The following is a 20,868-nucleotide window of genomic DNA, read 5'->3' as shown; positions in this document are numbered from 1 at the left end:
TGCACAGCAACATCTACCTCATACAATTTATCATTTCCTGCCCTGGAGCTAAGCTCTGCCTGTGGAGAGCTGAACCAACTCTGCTGCATCACTATCCGCTCCAGAGGATCTGCACCGCAGCGGCGGCTCCATATAGCCGCATACCACAGGTGGCGTCACGAACATTATCTCTAAAAACTTTATTCCCCTTTTACTTTCCCTTTAATTGACCGCCCTGGGTCACAGACCGGGTCACTGCCACTGTGACATCCCCCAGCACCGACCGGCCTGGCTACCAAGTACCCCACGGCCCAGGGGGCACGTCACATATCTCTCTGATTTAAGGACATGAAAATTCAAAGTTTGAAAATTGCAAAATTTTCTAAATTTTCGCCAAATTTCTGATTTTTCACGAATAAACGCAAGTCATATCAATTTTTTTTACCACAATCATGAAGTACAATATGTCACGAAAAAATAATCTCAGAATCTGTGAGATCCATTGAAGCGTTCCAGAGTTATTACCTCATAAAGTGACAGTGGTCAGAATTGTAAAACTTGGTCTGGTCATTAACGTGCAAACCACCTTCGGGGCTAAAGGGGTTAATTAGCTTGTTTCTTCCAGCCCCATAAATTGTAGGCTTTTTAGTCCAGGAAAAGTGTCTTATCATGACAGGGACCTAACAATGAGGTACGCATTTATGATGGCTCTTGGGCTCACATATATTGGCCAATTTTTGCGCTAAGTAGTACCTTCTTTTTACTGTAGTTTTTCTATTGTAATATTGCAGTTCCATTTTTTACAATATTCCATATGTACATAATGTAGTGCTTGCCTGTTTTCTATGGCAATAATGCAGTTCCAATTTTCTAAATTTACCATTCTTAGCATTTCAGGGTGCAGCTATATTTTCTCATAGAATTATTGTCTTAGCTTGCACCTGTACACACTAGTTTGGATGTGCTGATAATTTTTTCTGTTTATAGACACCATATATCTATTCTCTTCCTCTTGCTTCCCTTTACTTTTGTCTTTCTGTCACACGAGGTGTGGGAAAGACTTAGTGCAACACAAAGGGAAGAGGGAAAGGGAGCCCAGACTCTAGGGAAAGGGGGGTGAGTGGAGACCTCCTAGGCTGATCTAATATCACCCTGTCTCCCCCAACGTCCCTGTATTGGCTCTTCACCAATCGCCGCACGTGTGCCTCGCCCTGTCTTTCCCTGGCGTTTGGCTCAGGCTAGGGAAGGGAGGAGATGAGCACTAGTCGATCTCCATTAAACACTATAGATAACAAGGACAAAGAGGGGGAAATTGCTTAACTTTAAACTACTCCAGACAAATGCTCACACGTCCTCAAGCTTCAGAGAGGACAAAGTACTGCTTCTGCTGAAGCCTTCACCAGTAGGATGAATATCACCGGCACCTCCCTCTACAACACATCAGGTATTTATACACACAGGCCAGGGAGTTAATTAGCCAGAGGAAGGTAGCCGCTGGGTCCTAGAGACAGCATCTAAGAAGGTGTCTACAATGCCAAACGTAGAGATCTCCTGCAACCAACTGCTGGCCGACTGTCTGTCACTTCTGATACAACCGTGACACTTTCTGACTGAAGACTCTGTATCGTACTGCTAGGCTTTCGGCTCCAGGCTCTTCTCTTCTGTTCCAGGCTGTTACTATCTGCCCCGGCAATTTCTCTGTTGCCTTAGTGACACCAACTGCATGCACCACTGCTCACACTTGAGGTCTTTTCTCTACACACTCTGGGCTCTTTCTGCCCCACTATCAGGAAACAGTCTCTCTCTCCCTTCAGCTTTTCCGCTCCCACTCTGGGCTAGTCCCAACCATTAACTCTAACTGTCCCTGTTATCTATCTGTTGCTGGGCAGAATACAGCCTCATCACCAACAACACAGATCACTACACATACAAACATTATCAATGCATATCACTATTCTCATTGCACAATGCAATAAAACTTGTTTCTTCAAGTGGGAAGGTGGGCAACATGTCCATCTTCTTACACAGGCCATAGATCTTAACAGCTCATTTACATATAAAAGAAAAATGTTGATTTCTCTGGAATAAGACATCGGATCACAGACATCAAGATATCATTTTATTCAGCTTTCTATGACCTGCATGTCCATGTAAACGGATTAGGACGGTTGATCCAATTGACAGATGCCCTTTAATGTTCCATATATTTTGGTTGGGGGATATACTTACAGCACAGATCAACCAGACGTGATATTTGATTCCTAGGTACTGTACATTTATTGTAAAATGAATGATCATAACTTCAATTCTTACAAGTCAATGATACAGTTGTCCGATACATATTCTGCTCAAATACTCAAAATAAATGCTTCATATTAATTAGCAAAACTTGTATTTATTGGTTTTATACATCTCCAAATGTTTGTACATCTCTATAAAATAACAGTACAGTAATAAATACATATAAATTATATTCAAAAAGTGATTCCTTAAAGAATATTGACTCCTAAAGGGACATTTTTTTTCCTTAAATGCATATTCTTTGGGATAAAAATCATGTTTGCAATTGGGTTTGATCAACAATTTTGCACTGTTTGGCTTTTAATGACTATTTGGTTCCCTACACTTTGCTGGCTCCAGAATGAGTTGTCGGAGGATATGTCAGTGAGCTGGTGTTGATGGTGAATTTGCATCTCTAGTATCTGTCTTTTACTGAGCTTCTCTGTGCTGATCTAGGAATCTCAGACCTCATCAAAGTTGAGCTGAACTTTGATGTGGTCATAAATCAAGTGAGAAAAGCTCAGAAAACGACAAATGAAATAGTTACAAACTCCCCATCAGTACGAACTCACTGACGCATGCTTTGTTAATCTTAATACTATGCAGCCAGTAATGTGCAAAAAAGCAAAGAGCCTGTAAAAGTCAAATGATGAAAAAAAATTTTTAATGAAACCCAACTGCAAAAAATATTTTTAACCCAAAATGCATGAATTAAAGATTAAAAAATAAATAAAAAAAATTCTCCAACTTCAATGTTTTACTAACAAACCAGGAAAAATAATTTATCATTTATTGATAAGCCTATTTCTGTAGGTGAGAACATTGCTGTGGATACTCAGATGCCATGGATTATTAATATTTAATATATTTCATGCAAGAGTTCAGTATCTCAATTCCGTGAAGTTCCCGAAGTTGCATCATGTATCTAAAAAAAAGTACAAAGACAGAATGTCAGACATCAAAACATCGGTGCCTGGGGTACTCTGTAGCTAAATACGGTCACATAGTATCTAAATCCACCTGTCTGGATGATTGGCAGCTAAGAGGTAATTGCTCCTAAAAATGCAAACTATGATTAAAATGGTTAAAAATGTCATTATACACTAAATTTACTAAATATTTTTTTCTTTTGTTTTTTATTTTAGATTTGTTTTTTTGTTTTTTTTTAGATTTCTCATAAGTCCTTGAAAAGGATCCTAAATGATTACATTCACCATAACGACGACATTTCCCGTGACTGCAACTACCAAAAGCCTACAGAGGACATGTCATCAGGGCAAGCAGCAACTGGGCGCCCGGGTCACATGATGACTCATTAGCAGGAATACATATTATTACATTCCTGCTTACAGAGAGAGCTTTTGGAAAGCTCCTTGAAATCATAGATTGCCTATAGCCTACTAGATAACGACCTCTTGTTAGATTTCTGTTTACCTTTTTCTTACTTAATCATATGTTTTCCAATAACCCAAATGACTTTCTACAGTGAAAGAAAATACACCAAAGCTCTAGTGGTTTTTACACAGACAATTAGATCTCCCTCCACCTGTACAATGACTGATAACACAGGATCCACCATTCATAATAGGTGATGTCACAGCTCACCTCCTCCTCCTGTACAATGACTGATAACACACGATCCACCATTCATAATAGGTGATGTCACAGCTCACCTCTTCCTCCTCCTGTACAATGACTGATAACACACGATCCACCATTCACAAGAGGTGATGTCACAGCTCCCCTCCTCCTCCCCCTGTACAATGACTGATAACACCTCTATATACAGTAGATAACACAGGATCCACCATTCACAATAGGTGATGTCAGAGCTCACGTCCTCCTCCTGTACTATGACTGATAACATTTCTATATACAGTAGATAACACAGCATCCACCATTCATAATAGGTGATGTCACAGCTCACCTCCTCCTGCATAATGACTGGTTACACCTTTACATACAGTAGATAACACAGGATCCACCATTCACAATAGGTGATGTCACAGCTCACCTCCTCCTCCTGTACAATGACTGATAACACCTCTATATACAGTAGATAACACAGGATCCACCATTTTCAATAGGTGATGTCACAGCTCACCTCCTCCTTCTGTACAACGATTGATAACACCTCTATATACAGTTAATACCACAGGATCCACCATTCACAATAGGTGATGTCACAGCTCACCTCCTCCTCCAGTACAATGACTAATACCACCTCTATATACAGTAGAAATTGAAAAGAAGAATTAACTGGGTAGAAAGGCAAATGAGCACAGTGAAATATAATATGATGATCTCAATATATTAAGGGGATGAAAACTTTGATGGGAGGAGGAGTGCTTCTTTAAATTAAGCTTAAGGACCAGTGAGAATTTTTTTTACAGATAGATAGTGATTTGAAAAAAGAAATCAAACATTTTTAGAAAATATATTTACCATAAAAAACTATTTAAACAACAGGTTAACTTATTTTCTGATGACATATTCCCTTTAATTTTAGGGATCTGGTCTATGATCTGAGTTTCCCAATGACAACTGTGGCGCCCTGCTGCGCAGGGTGCCACAGAACCCAGAAGGGTGCACGGACGGATTTCTCCACAAGAGGCCCTCACTACATGCGAACACCTCCACCTTCCACCTCATAAAAGCAGAGGGAGCCCTGTTAGGGATATATAAAGGGAAGGTGGAGCTAGGCAGCTCAGATTAGTTAGTGTGAAGTTTGTGCTCAGTCAGAGTGAGAGCAGCACGTAGGCTGCTGTGTGAGGCAAGCTAGGCCTCCAGCAGCCCTGAAGCCTAGTGAGGGCCCCGAGCGCGGCCGAAGGCGAGAGGAAGGAAGGAGTGATTAAGGGGGCAGAGGAGCATAACAAGCTCACCCCGATATATACACTGGACACTGGGTCCGAGCCTGCAGGGACCCTTTATACCCAGTAGGGATATCCGGAATCCCAGGAGGACTACAAGTCCCTGGCAAACCTGAAGCAAGACACATACAGGACCAGGAACCATGAAGGCCCCGACGTCCAGGGAAAGTGGTTACCAACCGGAGGTCCTTCTTCAGAGCAACAGGTGGAGTAGTAAAAGCAAGACACATAAGCTAGGCACAGTTGCAGGCTGGCCAGGAGCTTACACAGAGGCATACACGGATCAGGAGGCCTTATATCCGCTCCCTGGGGAGAAGTCCAAAAGTGCGCCCTTCACCTAGAGTACCCTGGATCGTATCTACCAGCTGTACCAGTAAAGGTAAAGAAGCAAAACCCCCTGTCTCTGTCCGTTACTCCTGCTGCGTTCTCTACCTGCACAACAACGCCCAGCGCACCCACCATCTATCTATCTACACTGCCCTGAGGCCCGCTCCACCTGTGGGGAGCTGTACCATCTTTAGCTGCCTTGTCACCTGCCTCAGAGGACTGCTGCAGCGCTGGTGACCATCACCAGACACCACAGGTGGCGTCACAAATTTCTCTGAACTTTGTTAGTAATCGCTACCCCTTTTTGTGCACTGTCCGCCCTGGACCAGCCACCGTGACATACATATACTGTCCCCAAACAGTAAGGCCCCCGGGGGCGCGACACAACTAATCATGAATCTGGATGTAAGTAGTTCTATAAAGTTGGCAAAATATTAAAAAATAACCTTTAGCGTTGGTGTTAAGCTCAGATCCGCACCTGACCATCAACACAGGTAAGTGGACCTTTACTAAAACTAGTTGCGTGGGATATCTGTTTTTTTTATTTATTTTATATTATGTTAAATAATGAGATGATCAGTAGCATAAAAACAAATTTAATTCTGATCAGAATATTTTAAGAAATTAATAGGTAGAATATTTTGGACCAAAATAAGAATTAATGCCCATAGTCCCAGCATGGTCTGGTGATGAGTAAAATGGTCACTGCAGGAACATGTTTGCCATAGACTTCCTACGTCTGGATTTGATGATCTTTTTTGATGACAGACTTACCTTGGCTCTGCAGAACAGAGTTTCCCCAGTGCTATGGCAGCATTTTGATGCACAGAGGGTCTCTTGGAGTCTCCGCCAGCATGGTTCAAAAGTAATTTCAGGATATCAGTTTGCAACAAGGTTGAGGCTGCTCCAGGAAGATCAAAGCAGTTCCCCAAACACAAAGCCGTGTTCCCAACTGTGATCTCATCCTCGGAACATAGTAGGTTCATCAGTGTGCCAAAGTCTAAACGAAACAATGCATGAGTTTTTACAAAAGTCGGATATTATAATACACACTGTTAATTGAAGCAAAAGTCATTTTTACATCTTGGATTCATCTTTTGCAAGTAAAATGATACTTAGGTCATTCAGTCTTTGACTGGTCCAACAAACTGATTGAAAAATCCCCGTAACTCTCGAAAAGTGTTATGTGATTTTTATGCAATTGTTCTGTAATTATTAGTGATGAGCGAACGTGCTCGCCACTGCTCGGTACTCGCCCGAGCATCATGGTGCTCGACAAGCTCGACGAGTATATCCGGGTTGCTCGGTTGGGAACTCGGGTCCCCTCCCTGCATGTTTGGCGCTCTTTAGAGAGCCAATGAACATGCAGGGATTGCCTGCCACTCACTGTAATGCTGCAGCCGTGTTGGTTGTGGCATTACAGTGATTGGCTGGCCGCACAGTGTCATCAGGTCTATAGAAGACCTGGTGGCGCCATGCTCTTCACAGTCACTCCGGAATCAAGCAGAGTAGGGAGAGGTGCTGCTGAGCTAGGGAGAGATTGCTTGTTTATAGTTAGTATAGGTATTACACAACATATATCTATTATATCCATCTGAACTAACAGTCCTTCTGAGGACTAATCCAGCTGCATATATTCAGTGGTGAAGGTGATAGCAGGAACTAGGCAGGCAGTGTATGTGGCAGACTGCAGTTCATATAGCAGAAGAGGGTCCATTGAAAGTCCTGTCTGCTGCTGCTGCTGTAATCATTACAGATATTTGTAGACATAGCCCCAGGTATCAGGGGCCAAGGCAAATTTTTTTTTTATCTTAATCCTGGTTATTTGCTTAAAAAGAAATCCAGAGGACACCATTTTTCTGCTCCATTTGCTTGTTCTCACTGCAGAATAAAGCCAGATCTGTTCCATATTTGAGCAATAAAAATCCAGAAATTTGAACTGAACGTGGAAAATATTGGCCTCCTTTTCCATTTCGTTGCAGTGTGTCGGGGAAGGTATTCACACTAGGTCTCTGTGTAGAATAATATTAGTAAATTACAGGCCTGCTATTTACAATTGTGGTTCTTTGTCAGACATATCACCTATAAGAGTGTTCCAAAATCAGCCATTTCTTCCATTTACATTTCATTGCAGTGTGTCGGTCAAGCTATTCACACTAGATGTCTGCGAAGAATAGTATTAGTAAATTACAGGCCTGCTATTTAAAACTGTTGTTCTCTGTCAGAAATTTCACCTATTAGAGAGTTCCAAAATCAGCCATTTCTTCCATTTTCATTTCGTTGCAGTGTGTCGGTAAAGCTATTCACACTAGGTCTCTATGTAGAATAATATTAGTAAATTACAGGCCTGCTATTTAAAATTGTGGTTTTCTGTCAGACATATCACATATAACTGAGTTCCAAAACCAGCCATTTCTCATGAACGTGGAAAATATTGTCCTCCATTTTAAATGGGCAAAGTGCATGCAGAGGCCGAGGACGTGGCCTTGGGCAAGCTGAAATTGTGCCACAACAAACACCCACATCTTGTCGCTCGACCTTCCTGTACCAATTACTAGGGGACCGCAGTACACCCCTATTGAACCCCCAGGAGTGTCAAAAGGTTGTTGGTTGGATAGAAGATAATTCTTCCAGTCACTTTGCCACCACCACCACCACCCTGTCTTCCACAAGGTCAAGTCTCAGTAGTCATGAGTTTGGACCACATATTCCTCACCCTGATCCTCCTTCCTCCCACCATGCCAAGTGCCCGGAGACAACTGATCCCACACTTGGACACTCAGAAGAGCTGTTCACTTTTCCATTTGTAGATTCGTGCCTCTCGCTCGGCCAGCTTCAAGTGAGTCAAAAGGAGAACACGTGTAGTGATGCCCAAATATTGGAGCAGCCACAGTCACATGAAGGCAAGGTTGGGAAAGTGCAATTACTGTCGCAAGAGGTGGATGTTGATGATGATGAGACACAATTGCCAGAAAGTAAGGAGGAGGACCAGGGTGAGGAAGTGGAAGACGAGGTGATGGATGATATAGTAACTGAGCCGACTTGGCAAGGGGACATACAGAGTGAGGACAGCAGCACACAGGGGGGAGGGAGGCGTAGCATCACAACAGGCAGGAAGGAGCAGTGTTGTGGCCGCAGACACAAGGCGGGAAAGTGTTCCTCATAAAGCCAACACGACGGAAGTTGCCAGTACAACAGTTGGGTCTTCCCGAGTCTGGTTATTTTTTTAAAGACTCTGCAGATAACCCCAAGAAGGCCATTTGCACCACCTGCCAGGCCAGCATCAGTAGGGGGAACAAAACTAGCAGCCTGACTACCATAAGCATGATCAGGCACATGGCAGCAAAGCACCCGACGAAGTGGGCCAAACCCCAGGGTCCAGAAATAGTGTCTGCGGGTGACACCACTGCTTCTTCCACTGTTGTGCGTGCTCGCCAATCCCCTGTCCATGGCTCATGCCAAGATGCCTCCCACCCTGCACGTGTCGTTGCACACTCTCAACTAGCACCATCAGCAAGTAGGTCCATGTCCTTGTCCCAGCGCAGCGTTCAATTGTCCCTACCCCAGTCCTTGCAACGCAAGCGCAAATGCGCTGCCAATGCCCCACAGGCCGCACTACTAAACTCACACATTTTGCGAATGCTTGCACTCGAAATGTTGCCTTTAAGGCTCGTGCATATGAAAGCTTTCCACAACCTGATGGCCATCCCTCGGTACTCGAGCCCCAGCCACCACTATTTCTCCCGGTGTGTCGTCCCCACATTACACAAGCACGTGTTCCACAACAGTAGCCATGCCCTCAACAATGCAGTTACTGGGAAAGTCTACCTAACCACGGACACGTGGACAAGTTCTTGTGGGTAGGAATGGTACATCTCGCTGACAGCACACTGGGTTAAAATAGTGGAAGCCGGGACCCAGTCGGACCTTGGGACGGAACACGTCCTCCCAACACCGAGGATTGTGGGCCCTGAGTCAATCACATTCTACAGCTCCTGCACTTCCTCTTCAGCCTCCATCTCTGTTGCCTCGACCTAGCGGCAACAGGCTGTGCTGAAGCTAATATGCTTATGTGACAAACCTCAAAACGCTGAAGAGTTGTAGACAGCCCTGAAAGAGCAGGAAGGTCTGTGGCTGACACTGCTGACCCTACAGCCAGGCATGGTCATGTGTGACAATGGCCAGAACCTGGTGGCGGCTCTGAGGCGAGGCGAGCTCACACACGTACCATGCCTGGCCCATGTGCTTAACCTCGTGGTTCAGTGGTTTATCAAAACCTACCAGATCTGATGGATCTGCTTGTCAAACTACGATGCCTGTGGGCCCATTTTAGAAAGTCAGCTACAGCTCCCGCCGCCCTTGCTGTGCTTCAGCAGCGTATGCAGCTTCCAGCTCACCTACTGATCTGCGATGTCCCCACGTGTTGGAACTCTACATTGCAGATGTTGGGAAGGAATTGTGAGCAGAAGAGGGCAGTTGTTGACTACCAGCATCAATAAGGCCACCGGTATTCAGTTCAGACTCCACACATAAGACCTCAGGAGTAGACATGGATGTTAGACATATGTACCATCCTCCAAAACTTTGAGGAATCCACCAAGATGGTGAGCGGCAATGATGCCATAATTAGCGTCACCATCCCACTTCTCTGTCTTCTAAAACGCTCTCTGCTCACAATTAAAGAGGATGCATTGCAGACGGAGCACGATGAGATGGAGCAAGGAACCATACAGGGTGATTCCAAACAGCCCAGCCTCTTCTCATCCCAATGAGGATTGGGTGACAATGAGGAAGAGGAGGAGGAGGAAGAGGAGGAAGAACAGGAGCTAGTTTCCTGCGCTATAGACGGTACTACCTGCACAACTGTCATACCATCTGTTCAGCGTGGATGGCCTGAGGACAGGAAGGAGGATGAGGAGCCATGCATGGTCTGTCATCCTTGTGGTGACGACATGAAAGTCTTGCCTGTTAGCAGTCTGGCACACATGGTTGAGTTTATGTTACGCTGCCTTTCCCATGACGCTCGCGTTGTCCAAATTTTGGGTGACAGTCATTATTGGTTGGTGACACTTCTAGACCCACGCTATAAGGAGAACTTTCTGTCTCTTATTCCCACGCAGGACAGGCCTAATAAAATGGTGTAGTATGAGAAGGCCCTTGTTGCGGAATTATTTAAAAAATTCCCATCTGAAAACGCTGGTGGCAGAAGTCACTGTTCGTTGGACAACCAAGGAGTACAGGCAAGAGATATTCAAATGCAATCCAGCAGAGGCAGGGGAACACCGTCAAAGTTCTGGGTCAGTTTTCTCAGACCCTCCCATTGCATAGGTCCTGAGGCGCGGGGTACTCTCCCTACGAGGGAAAAGTTTCGGAAGATGGTGAGGGAGTACCTTGCCGACCATACCAACGTCTTCCGTGATTACTCTGTGCCTTATAATTATTGAGTATCCAAGCTGGACACGTGACATTAACTGGCTCTCTACGCCTTGGGGGTCCTGGCCTGTCCTGCCACTAGCGTTTTGTCAGAGTGGGTTTTTAGTGCCACCGGTGGAATTATAACTGATAGGTGCATTCGCCTGTCAACTAAGAATGCTGACAGGCTGACTCTTATAAAAATGAACAAGGGCTGGATTGGGCCAGACTTCTCAACACCACCGAATGATAGCAGCATAACATAAACTCAAGTACAGTGGGTTTTTTGGGAGGTCTAACTCTATTCCTACGCACCTCTGTCTTCACACCCAGACATGGCTATACACTTCCTGATTTTGTCTATTTGTTCTTGTCCTCCTCCTTCTCCTCATCTTCCACATCATCCTCCATATCACCACCATATCTACCATATACTCATATCTATGTCTCTTCCAAGGGGCATTGGAGTGCCTTCCAATTTTTGGCAGCCTTTGCATTCACTGCATAGGCCAATACTATGGGAGACCCACTTCTTAATAATGGGAACATTGTTTTCAGGAGGCCCTCCGACCTCTATGTCTCTTGCAAGGGGCATTGGAGTTCCTCCAAATTTTTGACAGCTGTTGCGTTCACTGCATAGGCAAACAGTATGGGAGACCCACTTCCTAATAATGGGAATATTGTTTTCAGGAGGCCCTCTGACCTCTATGTCTCTTGCAAGGGACATTGGAGTTCCTCCATATTTTTGGCATCCGTTGCATTCAATCTATAGGCAAACAGTATGGGAGACCTACTCCTTTTTAATGGGAACATGTCGTACTCATTACTGTAGGCCAGCTCTATGTGTCTTTAAATTGTTAGTAGGGTTTTTCCTACATTTTGGCAGCCGTTGGACTCACTACATACCCTATAACTGTATAGCAGACCCTCTCCTTTCTAATGCGAACATGTCGTTACTGTGGCCCTGCTCTATTGTTAGTGGGGTTTTTCCCAAATTTTGGCAGCCCTTGCAGTCACAGCATGGGCATTTCCACTCTAGGAGACCCACTCCTCTATAATGGGAACATTTTTTTTACTGAGACCCTCCTCTATGTCTCTTCAAAGGGGTATTGGATTGCGTCCAAATTTTTGGCAGCCCTTGCAGTCACTGTATATGCAATAAAAGTATAGGAGACCCATTCTTTAATAATGGGAACAACAAAGCATATTCGACTGCTGGCCCTTTAAGAATAGTAAGGCTGTAAAATTAGTGTTTGTGACTTTCACAATGCCTCCTTCATAAATGAAACAGGATGTGTCTGATGATGTTTCACACACCACATGGCCAGATAAGGTTGTAAAATGTTAAAATGACATTTCCCTGTGAATGCATTTGTCACGGTTGAAAGCAATGCAAAAGTGAAAAACACATAAAAAAAGCTATGTGTGAACATAGCCCAAGGTGTGGAGGAGTATTTATGTTTTTGGTTATTTATTTTACCTTATATACAAGTTATTACCCTGGAAAGGATGTTCCTCAACATATTTCCCAGGAAAATCAATCTTGGATTTGTTTTTGTATGTATTATTGTGAGTCCGTAAAAGTGGCGGAATACCTCTGACAACATTGTTGACAGCAGTGATCTGGGAGTCAGAGATGCTTCCAGGGGTCTTCCCCATGCTGTTCCCATGTCATTTGAGCACCGTTCCATTGATTTTGGCAATTTTTAGGCCCTCTGCAGACCGCCGGAGGGAGCAGTCAGAAAAATGCTCAAGTTTCCCATAGACTTACAATGGGCTCGTTACTCGGACCGAGCACTCGAGTATTCCAATTTGCTCGACCCGAGCAACGAGTACCCGAGCATTTTAGTACTCGCTCATCACTAGTAATTATTTCAAATTGTCTGGGTGTCTTTAATGAGTGTAATAATATTATAAGTTACGAAATTTACTCCAATTCCCGGAGTTAAGAAGGTATTGTTTCACTACGATAAAGAAAATTGGCCTATCAAACCTATCTATCAATCAAGGTTTGTCACTAACAAACCTCAGCCTTCCCTTTAGAAAATGCAAATCATCCATGTAGTACATGGTTGATAATTCACATGAATGGCTGCATGTCATATTACATCTACCCTTCATGTGGCCATTCAAAGGTAGAGCCAACAGTATCTTCCCCAGGCACAATCCGCCATTTTCCACCTTGGCTTTAAAATGAAAAAAGTTATCATAATTCGACAGTCGCAATGATCAGATCTGCCGAGATTCAAATTTGGCAGATTGCTCAATTTTGGCATAGAAATTCGATTTGCATCCAAGTTATTCAATGGAGATTGAATGTTCCTCATTATGCTCTGGCATCTCTCCAGACCACAGTGCATAATAGATGTAAGGTGTAAAAAGAAATGCAATAATCACCTCAATGCTATCCTTTCCCGCTGCCACCATCACAGCCCGCCATTGGGTCTCTTCTTCCTGGCTTCGTCTATTGTGTGACAGTCTTTGTGGTCTTCTTCACTCTACGGTGGGGCATTTGGCTCCTGGTAGGTCTCTGCCATTGCTGTAATTGCTGTGACGTCCCAAGGTACTGGCAAGGCCTTGGATGACGTAATGTTGAGATCTCATGATGTACACACTGGCATCAGAGACCTACGTGGCCCCGGTAGCCCCATCGTAGAGTGATGGCAAAACAGGATGTCGCATGATGAGCGAAGCCAGAAAGAGATGGCAGGACAGGCGAGTAGTGAAAGGAGAGGAATATTTTTTTTAACTCTTTCTCAACACTTTACAATTCAGCAAAAAGTTGGCTGACATTTGGTGAATTTGCACAAAATTAATTGGAAAAAAAATTGGATTCAGGAAAATTTGATTTAAAAAAATGAATACAATTCACCTCAAACAAATTTGCTCATCTCTGAGACAATCATTTAGATCCTACAGGCGAAAAGAATCAGGGCCAAAGTTTTTCTATCCTAATCTGGAATGAGCTGTGTGCTCTGACCTGTATCCCTATCTTGTAAAAGCATAAAATGCAGTTGCTTGTCCAGCCTAATCGTTTATACTGGCTGTGATTATTCCCCATGATTTGTGGCGCCCCTGAGGGTTCAGTCGCCACAGGGGTACTGCACCTCAGTAGAGGTGTGGTATCTCCTCTTCCAGGTAAGAATGGAGCATCTCTCAGGACACCACTTCACCATTCAACACTACACCACTCCTGTCCTGTAGGGGGCCTAAATGCACCAGGGTGCTGCCCTGGCCCGGGATAGAGGAGATGGGGGGAACTAAAGATAGAGGGAACCATGTAGTGGGTGAGGGTGGAGGACACACTTTTATGCAACACTTACTAATTCATATTTAACTTACAGCCATCTTAAGTTCAAGGTCCTTTGATTGTGATCTTCGTCAGTGATTGTGGTCTTCCTCTCTGATTGCGGACACCCGCCAGAGTTCAGCGAAAGTCTGCAACCGACTAAAGATACACGGTCCTCGTTCTCTGGCCTTGAGACGAGGAGCGGGTCAGAGTTAACCACTGTCTCTACCCGGTCAAGGTCCTTACCTAAGAAGGCCTGGAGGGGAGCGGAGGAGATAGGCTCCACAGGCAAAAGGATCCCAGGGGGATGCGGACCGAGCGCCATACGCCACCTGTATTCTTTATTCTGGCCTAGTCAGAGGGATTCCTGCTGCAAGAGGGGTGACCGGCCCCCGACATCTGACTTTGTCACTTCACGTCTCAGTCAGAAAAGCCCGGAGGATTAGTGGTTCCCAGGGGGGATACGGACGGAGCAGCTTACGCCACCTGTATCTCTCTACCTGCGTTTATCCAGTGGGACCCAGCTTTTCACCTTGTTCTAACCACACAAACAGTCAGGAGAAGACTTAGTGGGAGAACTTACCAAGGAGAGGAACACACACCAGAGGGAGTCTCGACAGGAGCTCCTGATCTACCTGGAAAGTGCTGGACCCCCTTCCTGGTGGCCACAGTACGCCGTGAGGAGCAGAGGGAAGCTTTGCGGCTAAAGTTCATCTTAATGTGAGTAAAAAAACCTGGATGACTTCACACCCCGCTTCAGCCTGTTATTTCCTGCGCGGCACTGCACCCACCATCCTTCCTCACACTGCCCTGAGGCCTGCTCCGCCTGCGGAGAGCCGTTCCATCTTAGCTGCCCGTAACACCGGCCTCAGTGGACTGAAGCAGCGCTGGTGTCCATGTAATGTGATAGCTGTAGGACATTATGGAGAATGTTGCCTGGCCGAACCTGTCATTATCAGGTCACTCTGTGACTTTTTAGCAGTGAGTGAAATGGCGCCGGTCATTTTTTTTTTTCTTGGTTAATCCTCACGAATCAAATCACAATCAGTTAAAATTTCAGGAAATTCGACTCAAATTTGATTTGCCATGATGATTGATACGACCATCTCTATAAGGGCTCGTGCACTTGACCGATTTTCTTGTATAAGTGCTATTCGTGGTTTTCACAGATAGTACACGATATTTTATGGGGCTGTGCACATTTTCAAATTTTTGAACTGAGCAGTCAGTAGAAAAAAGGAGACATGATCTGAGTGTGGGATCAAAATCGGCAATTCAAGTCTACGGGTCTGATTTTCATGGACTCACAGAATGGAAAAAGTGGGGAAACTTCCCATCTGAGAAAAACTGATGCCAGAGTCTGATCAGAATAATTAGACTGTTTTTCTAGGATGTGGAGAAAACAATGGTGTGACCCTACTCTTAGTAAGACAATTTTACTTCTCAAACATCTAATTTGACTTGATGCATCCACAGGATATTTGTTCCCTCGTTTTATCTTTTTTTTTTAACATTGCATTTCTCAACGAGCTACAAGTAAAAGCATAAACTTCTACCATCTTACCATCCTTCACTTCACATATCTATATGTAGACAGACTTCACTAGTCAAGATAAATCTTCCCTTAACTCATGGCTAGACAAACTATGGATTTCCAGTTGCTACACAATCCCGACGTGTGGAGCACACTGGCGATAATGGTAACTCTAGACACATAGACACGGTCAACTGACAGAGCATGCTGGGAAAAATAATTCAAAACACATTGGGGGACACGGGTCTCCTACCAAGTTCTATTCATCTAGAATAGTAGCTGTTATCTTACATTTTACATCTGTCTTTCATCATTTTTCACTAAGCCTTCATCGTCCACCAGCTGGAAAGTATGTGTGACCTAGCAGGGGAAAGTTTGTAAACTTTCATCAAAAAGTAACCAATAATACCAGTAACTGATTAAAGATACCAGTATTTCTGCAGTTCTACTGTCGATAGAAAACTAAGGAGAAGATTAAACTCCCAACCAACCACTTTCATGTTCAATAATTAATTAGGAAGTCTGGTCGTATTCAATCTTGTAGAATTGCTTACTTCTAATTGGAAGTAAATTATGTGAAGGGAAGACAGATGAGAGATAATGTTAGCATCAGCAATGGGTTTCGTAGATTTATATATCTTTGCGGGACAAGTCTACTGAACTATTGATATGGTCAAACACTGGACATTTATAAAAGCATTATATGGGTCATTGAACTCTATTCGATTGAACCACTAATAAGGGTCTTTTATAAAAAAAAGTTTAAAAAAAAAAGTCTCAAGATAGACTTTGATGGCATATATTTCTAGGATGTTCTATTAAAGGGTTGTTCCTTCATAAAAAAAATGGCCATTTGTCACTAAATATTATAAAAACTCATCCATTGGATTAATTTAACCAACGTGCCCTATTTTTCTAATAATAACCTCTTCGTAACCGCAGCTCGTTGCAGGGGTTATGTGATCCAGCAGCGGTGGTTGCTCATGTGTGCCGCAGCCTGCTACTTCTACTATGCTGTCTGACCGGGGGTCTCGGGATCATGGGTGGACATACTATTGATGCAACCTGAGCAGTCGCACAGGAGCCCAAGAGGTAAAGAGGCCTTTACCTCTTGCAAAACAGGTGGAGTTGTGCATTATGATGAGCTATTGGGCTGTAAAGAGCCCCAGTGCCATGGGCTTACAGCAACAGAGAGGGGCCAGAAAACCTCGTTGTCTGATTTCACATACTCCTGCACTGATTAGAAGCACTTCACCATCATATTAAACACTGCAGGTTTCTGCTGGCAGTGCAGGGGTTAATATGTTCAGTTGAGAACTTTCCTGCTTTGATGGTCTCAGCTGTTCAGTGTGGGCCACTTCCCTCTGCTATATATACTCGCCTCTGTCAATCTGGGATTACCAGTGTTAGTTTCATACTGCCTGGTTCTGGAGTTGGAGGTGTTGGTGTTCGTTGTTTGAGGAGGAGTTTGGAGTGTTGTTCTAAAGACTGTTGCTTGGTGATTTGTCTGTGTGCATATCCTCATCCTCTCCTATTTGGTTTTTCCTTCCTATACTTCCCGGTGTTCCTCTCTGTGAGTGCATATTTGTATGATTGGTATTTTCATTTATCCCTGTACATCTTCCCTTGTTAGTCTGGTTTATGTATTCTTATACACTACAACTCCCTACTTCCTTGGGTGGGAGAGGGGGACAGATAAGGGCTGATTTAGGAGCTCAGTAAGGAATCTGGCACCAGCGTCTTCTCCATTAGAAGTAATCTGGGGAACAGGGATAGCTGGGGCGCCCCTAGCTTTAGGGATAGGGAAGGAGTCCCTAGCCCCAAGATATCAAACAGTGCCTTGATACCCAGATATTGTCATTGCACAGCGGCCCTCTTCTGTTTGTGTCCGCCCCTGCTCAGCATTGCGCCTTAATGTGCATGCACAGAAGCCTTATCTTGTGTATAGCTCTTTCCTTCCCCATGCTGGTCTACTGAATGGGTTCTGCGCATGCACAGTAGCCAAAATCCTGTTCTCTAGTCACCTTTAGGGTAGCGGCACCATGATGCTCCAGGCCTGAACTGTCAATCAAGTAGGAGCACCCACTTAGCAAACAAGAATTCACCAAGCAGGGTAGCAGAACACTGCTGAAATGGCATATTAGGAATAACCTTTTAATGCCCAATTACCTGGGATTTGACCACTATGACACCCCCACTGAATGCTAGAACAAAGTGTCAGCAGCATTAGAAAACCATCATGCTACATAGTCTACATCTACTTTCTCAGGAGGCTTCATTATCATGCCATTATAGTTAATGATCAGCTTTGCAGCCTTTATGATAAAACAAAACCACCAGGAGACTACAACTGCTGCCAATTCATTCTCGTAATCTCTGACGACCACACGAGTCGGACCCCTACTGATCACACGAGTATACAATACTCTCGCAATAAACCATCAGTGACTGTCATGATAAAATGAGCCATCACATCATCATAGAATGTGATCGGCAAATTACACATTTTATTCTCTGTCTTGAGTCTTTGTAATGTGAATCTCACTCCTGAGTCGTTCTCCCATACTGATTACTATGTTTTTGGTAACTGACAGCTGATGATTACTGCGCCCCTAAACTACTTATCTCCTATGCTGTCAAAATGATAACCTTAATTTAGGCAATTTTCATGCAGCTCTGTAACAACACATTTCATATCTATGCAGTCTAGCATTGTACATGGCAGAGCTTATGGTACAAAGTGTGCAGTCATGGCTTCCACAGGTGCTATCTTGGGTCTTCTAAGGCTTTGGGGGTTTGGACCTGGATGACTAGGGCTATATCATGGGTGCACATATATTATAGATGTCTGTACAGGTACCAAGTGTCCAATCAATGTAATTACATTCATGGTTGGTAAGATTGTTTTTTTTTTGTAAGTTACACTTACTTTTATCATACTTGAAAACTTCCCTCTTTGCTTGGGTTTCCTCTTTGGTACATACAGCAAGCACCTTCATAGCATATAGCGACGTCTTCTTTCCTCCTGCCTATGTAGAGGGACCAAAAATGTAAGTACAAAGGAAGTAAAATCACATTGTCCAGTGAGTAAAGCTGCCGTTAATATTCTGTGTTTTCCCCTTCACCCTAGTAAATCAGTTGTCTCTTTATTGGAACATATGGACATCATGGCTTCAGCGAAAATGGCTTCCAGTCTACTGAACCTGGCACGTTAATGTTTGGCTCGAAATGTTTGGCTCGAAATTAATGCTAAATTTCCTCTGTATCAGGCAATGAAGCAGCAATTTGTAGCCAGACCCAACTTAGAGTGGTGATCACAGCTTACAACCCAGCAAACATCTATTCTCACAGACAAAATCCAGTTTAGGCAAAACCCTGATGCGTGCAAGTAGCTTAGATGAGAGACATCTAAATACCACCTTCAGAACCATTCTAATGGTCTAAATGGTGCTGTTCTTCTGAATCTGTTGTTGTTTTTGTTTCTACGCCCCTCCATTCCTATTTTAGCCAAGGTGGAGTGGTCCTCAAATCTTCTCTGACCAGGGGCCTCAGCAGTATGCATTTACAGTTGTGCTCAAAGTTTACATACCCCAGCAGAATTCTTCCTTTCTTGACCTTGTTTCAGAGAATATGAATGATAACAAAAAAACTTTTTCTCCACTCATGGTTATTGGTTGGATAAAGCCATTTATTGTCAAACTACTGTGTTTTCTCTTTTTAAATCTTAATGACAACCAAAAACATCCAAATGACCCTGATCAAAAGTTCACATACCCCAGTTCTTAATACCGTGTATTGCCCCCTCTAACATCAATGACAGCTTGAAGTCTTCTGTGGTAGATGTGGATGATGTTCTTAATTTTCTCAGATGGTAAAGCTGCCCATTCTTCTTGGCAAAAAGCCTCCAGTTCCTGTAAATTCCTGGGCTGTCTAGCATGAACTGCGCGCTTGAGATCTCCCCAGAGTGGCTCAATGATAATGAGGTCAGGAGACTGAGATGGCCACTCCAGAACCTTCACCTTGTTCTGCTCTAGCCAATGACAGTTCGACTTGGCCTTGTGTTTTGGATCGTTGTCATGTTGGAACGTCCAAGTACGTCCCATGTGCCGCTTCCGGGCTGATGAGAGCAAATTTGCCTCCAGAATTTGCTGATAATGTGCTGCTTTCATCTTTCCTTCAACTTTTACCAAGTTTCCTGTGCCTTTGTAGTTCACACATGCCCAAAACATCAGCGATCCTTTGATCATAGGTCTTGTTGACCTCCCTCCAAATGTAACATCTATGGTTGTAGCCAAAAAGTTAAATTTTGGTCTCATCACTCCAAATTACCTTGTTCCAGAAGTTTTGAGGCTTGTCTCTGTGCTGTTTGGCATATTGCAGGCAAGATACTTTGTGGCATTTGCGCAGTAATGGCTTTCTTCTGGCGACTAGACTATGCAGCTCGTTTTTCTTCAAGTGCCTCCTTATTGTGCATCTTGAAACAGCCACACCGCTAGTTTTTAGAGAGTCCTGAATTTCAGCTGATGTTATTTGTGGGTTTTTCTTTGCATCCCGAATAGTGTTGAGCGATACCTTCCGATATCGGGAAAAATCGGATCGGATTGGATCGAACTGATACCAAAAAAATATCGGATATCGCCGATTCCGATACCGGAAACCAATGCAAGTCAATGGGACACAAATATCAGAATGAAAATAAACCCTTTCTTTCCTTGTAGGTTAAGTCTACATGAAGGAAAACAACTAATAATAATGTAGAATGTATTGGGGGAAGTGGAGGAGACATTAAAGGCATAGAGGTTTAGCCCAATCAAATGGAATAGCAGGAATTAATATTTTTTTTAAGACGTTCAGAGTTACAAAGATATTGACTATGTTAAGCTTTTTTATATTTGGTCAGATATTTATCTTTCACTACTTCCATGCTCTTCACCTTCTTTTTTACTTCTCCCACACTTTCTCCTTCATCATCCTCAGCAGCAGCATCTTTTTCATCAACTTCTTCTTCACCTTATTCATCTTCTTCCTATTATTCTTTTTTTTTTACATTCTTCATATTCTTCTTATTCAACTATTATTCTTCTTCATATTCTACTTCTTCATCTTCTTCATATTCTTCTTCTTCATCATATTCTTATTTGTGACAGGCATTCCTGTAGTTTTTATCTATAAAAGTT

General features: G+C 43.6%; 1 protein-coding gene across 3 annotated transcripts in view; it reads right to left on the bottom strand.

Annotated features, from left to right (window-relative positions):
* Positions 1-2,312: 2,312 nt before the first annotated feature.
* The window catches only part of TTC12 (tetratricopeptide repeat domain 12), a 195,327-nt gene continuing 176,771 nt past the window's right edge, over positions 2,313-20,868 (bottom strand). For 2 of the 3 annotated variants that reach the window (XM_073656990.1, XM_073656992.1), the window contains 3 exons: positions 18,621-18,720; positions 6,231-6,456; positions 2,316-3,184 (listed from right to left, as the gene is read on the bottom strand). In XM_073656990.1, the coding sequence (XP_073513091.1) occupies positions 3,112-3,184; positions 6,231-6,456; positions 18,621-18,720 (399 nt within the window). In that variant the 3' untranslated portion in view covers positions 2,316-3,111. Of the gene's footprint in view, positions 3,185-6,230; positions 6,457-18,620; positions 18,721-20,868 lie in introns of all 3 variants that reach the window. The other variant, XM_073656991.1, reaches the window with a different exon arrangement.

This window comes from Phyllobates terribilis, unplaced genomic scaffold, assembly GCF_046119375.1.
Source record: "Phyllobates terribilis strain yellow unplaced genomic scaffold, ASM4611937v1 Scaffold_12__6_contigs__length_324123572, whole genome shotgun sequence".
Lineage (NCBI taxonomy): Eukaryota > Metazoa > Chordata > Amphibia > Anura > Dendrobatidae > Phyllobates > Phyllobates terribilis.
This window is presented reverse-complemented; position numbering and strand designations above follow the sequence as displayed.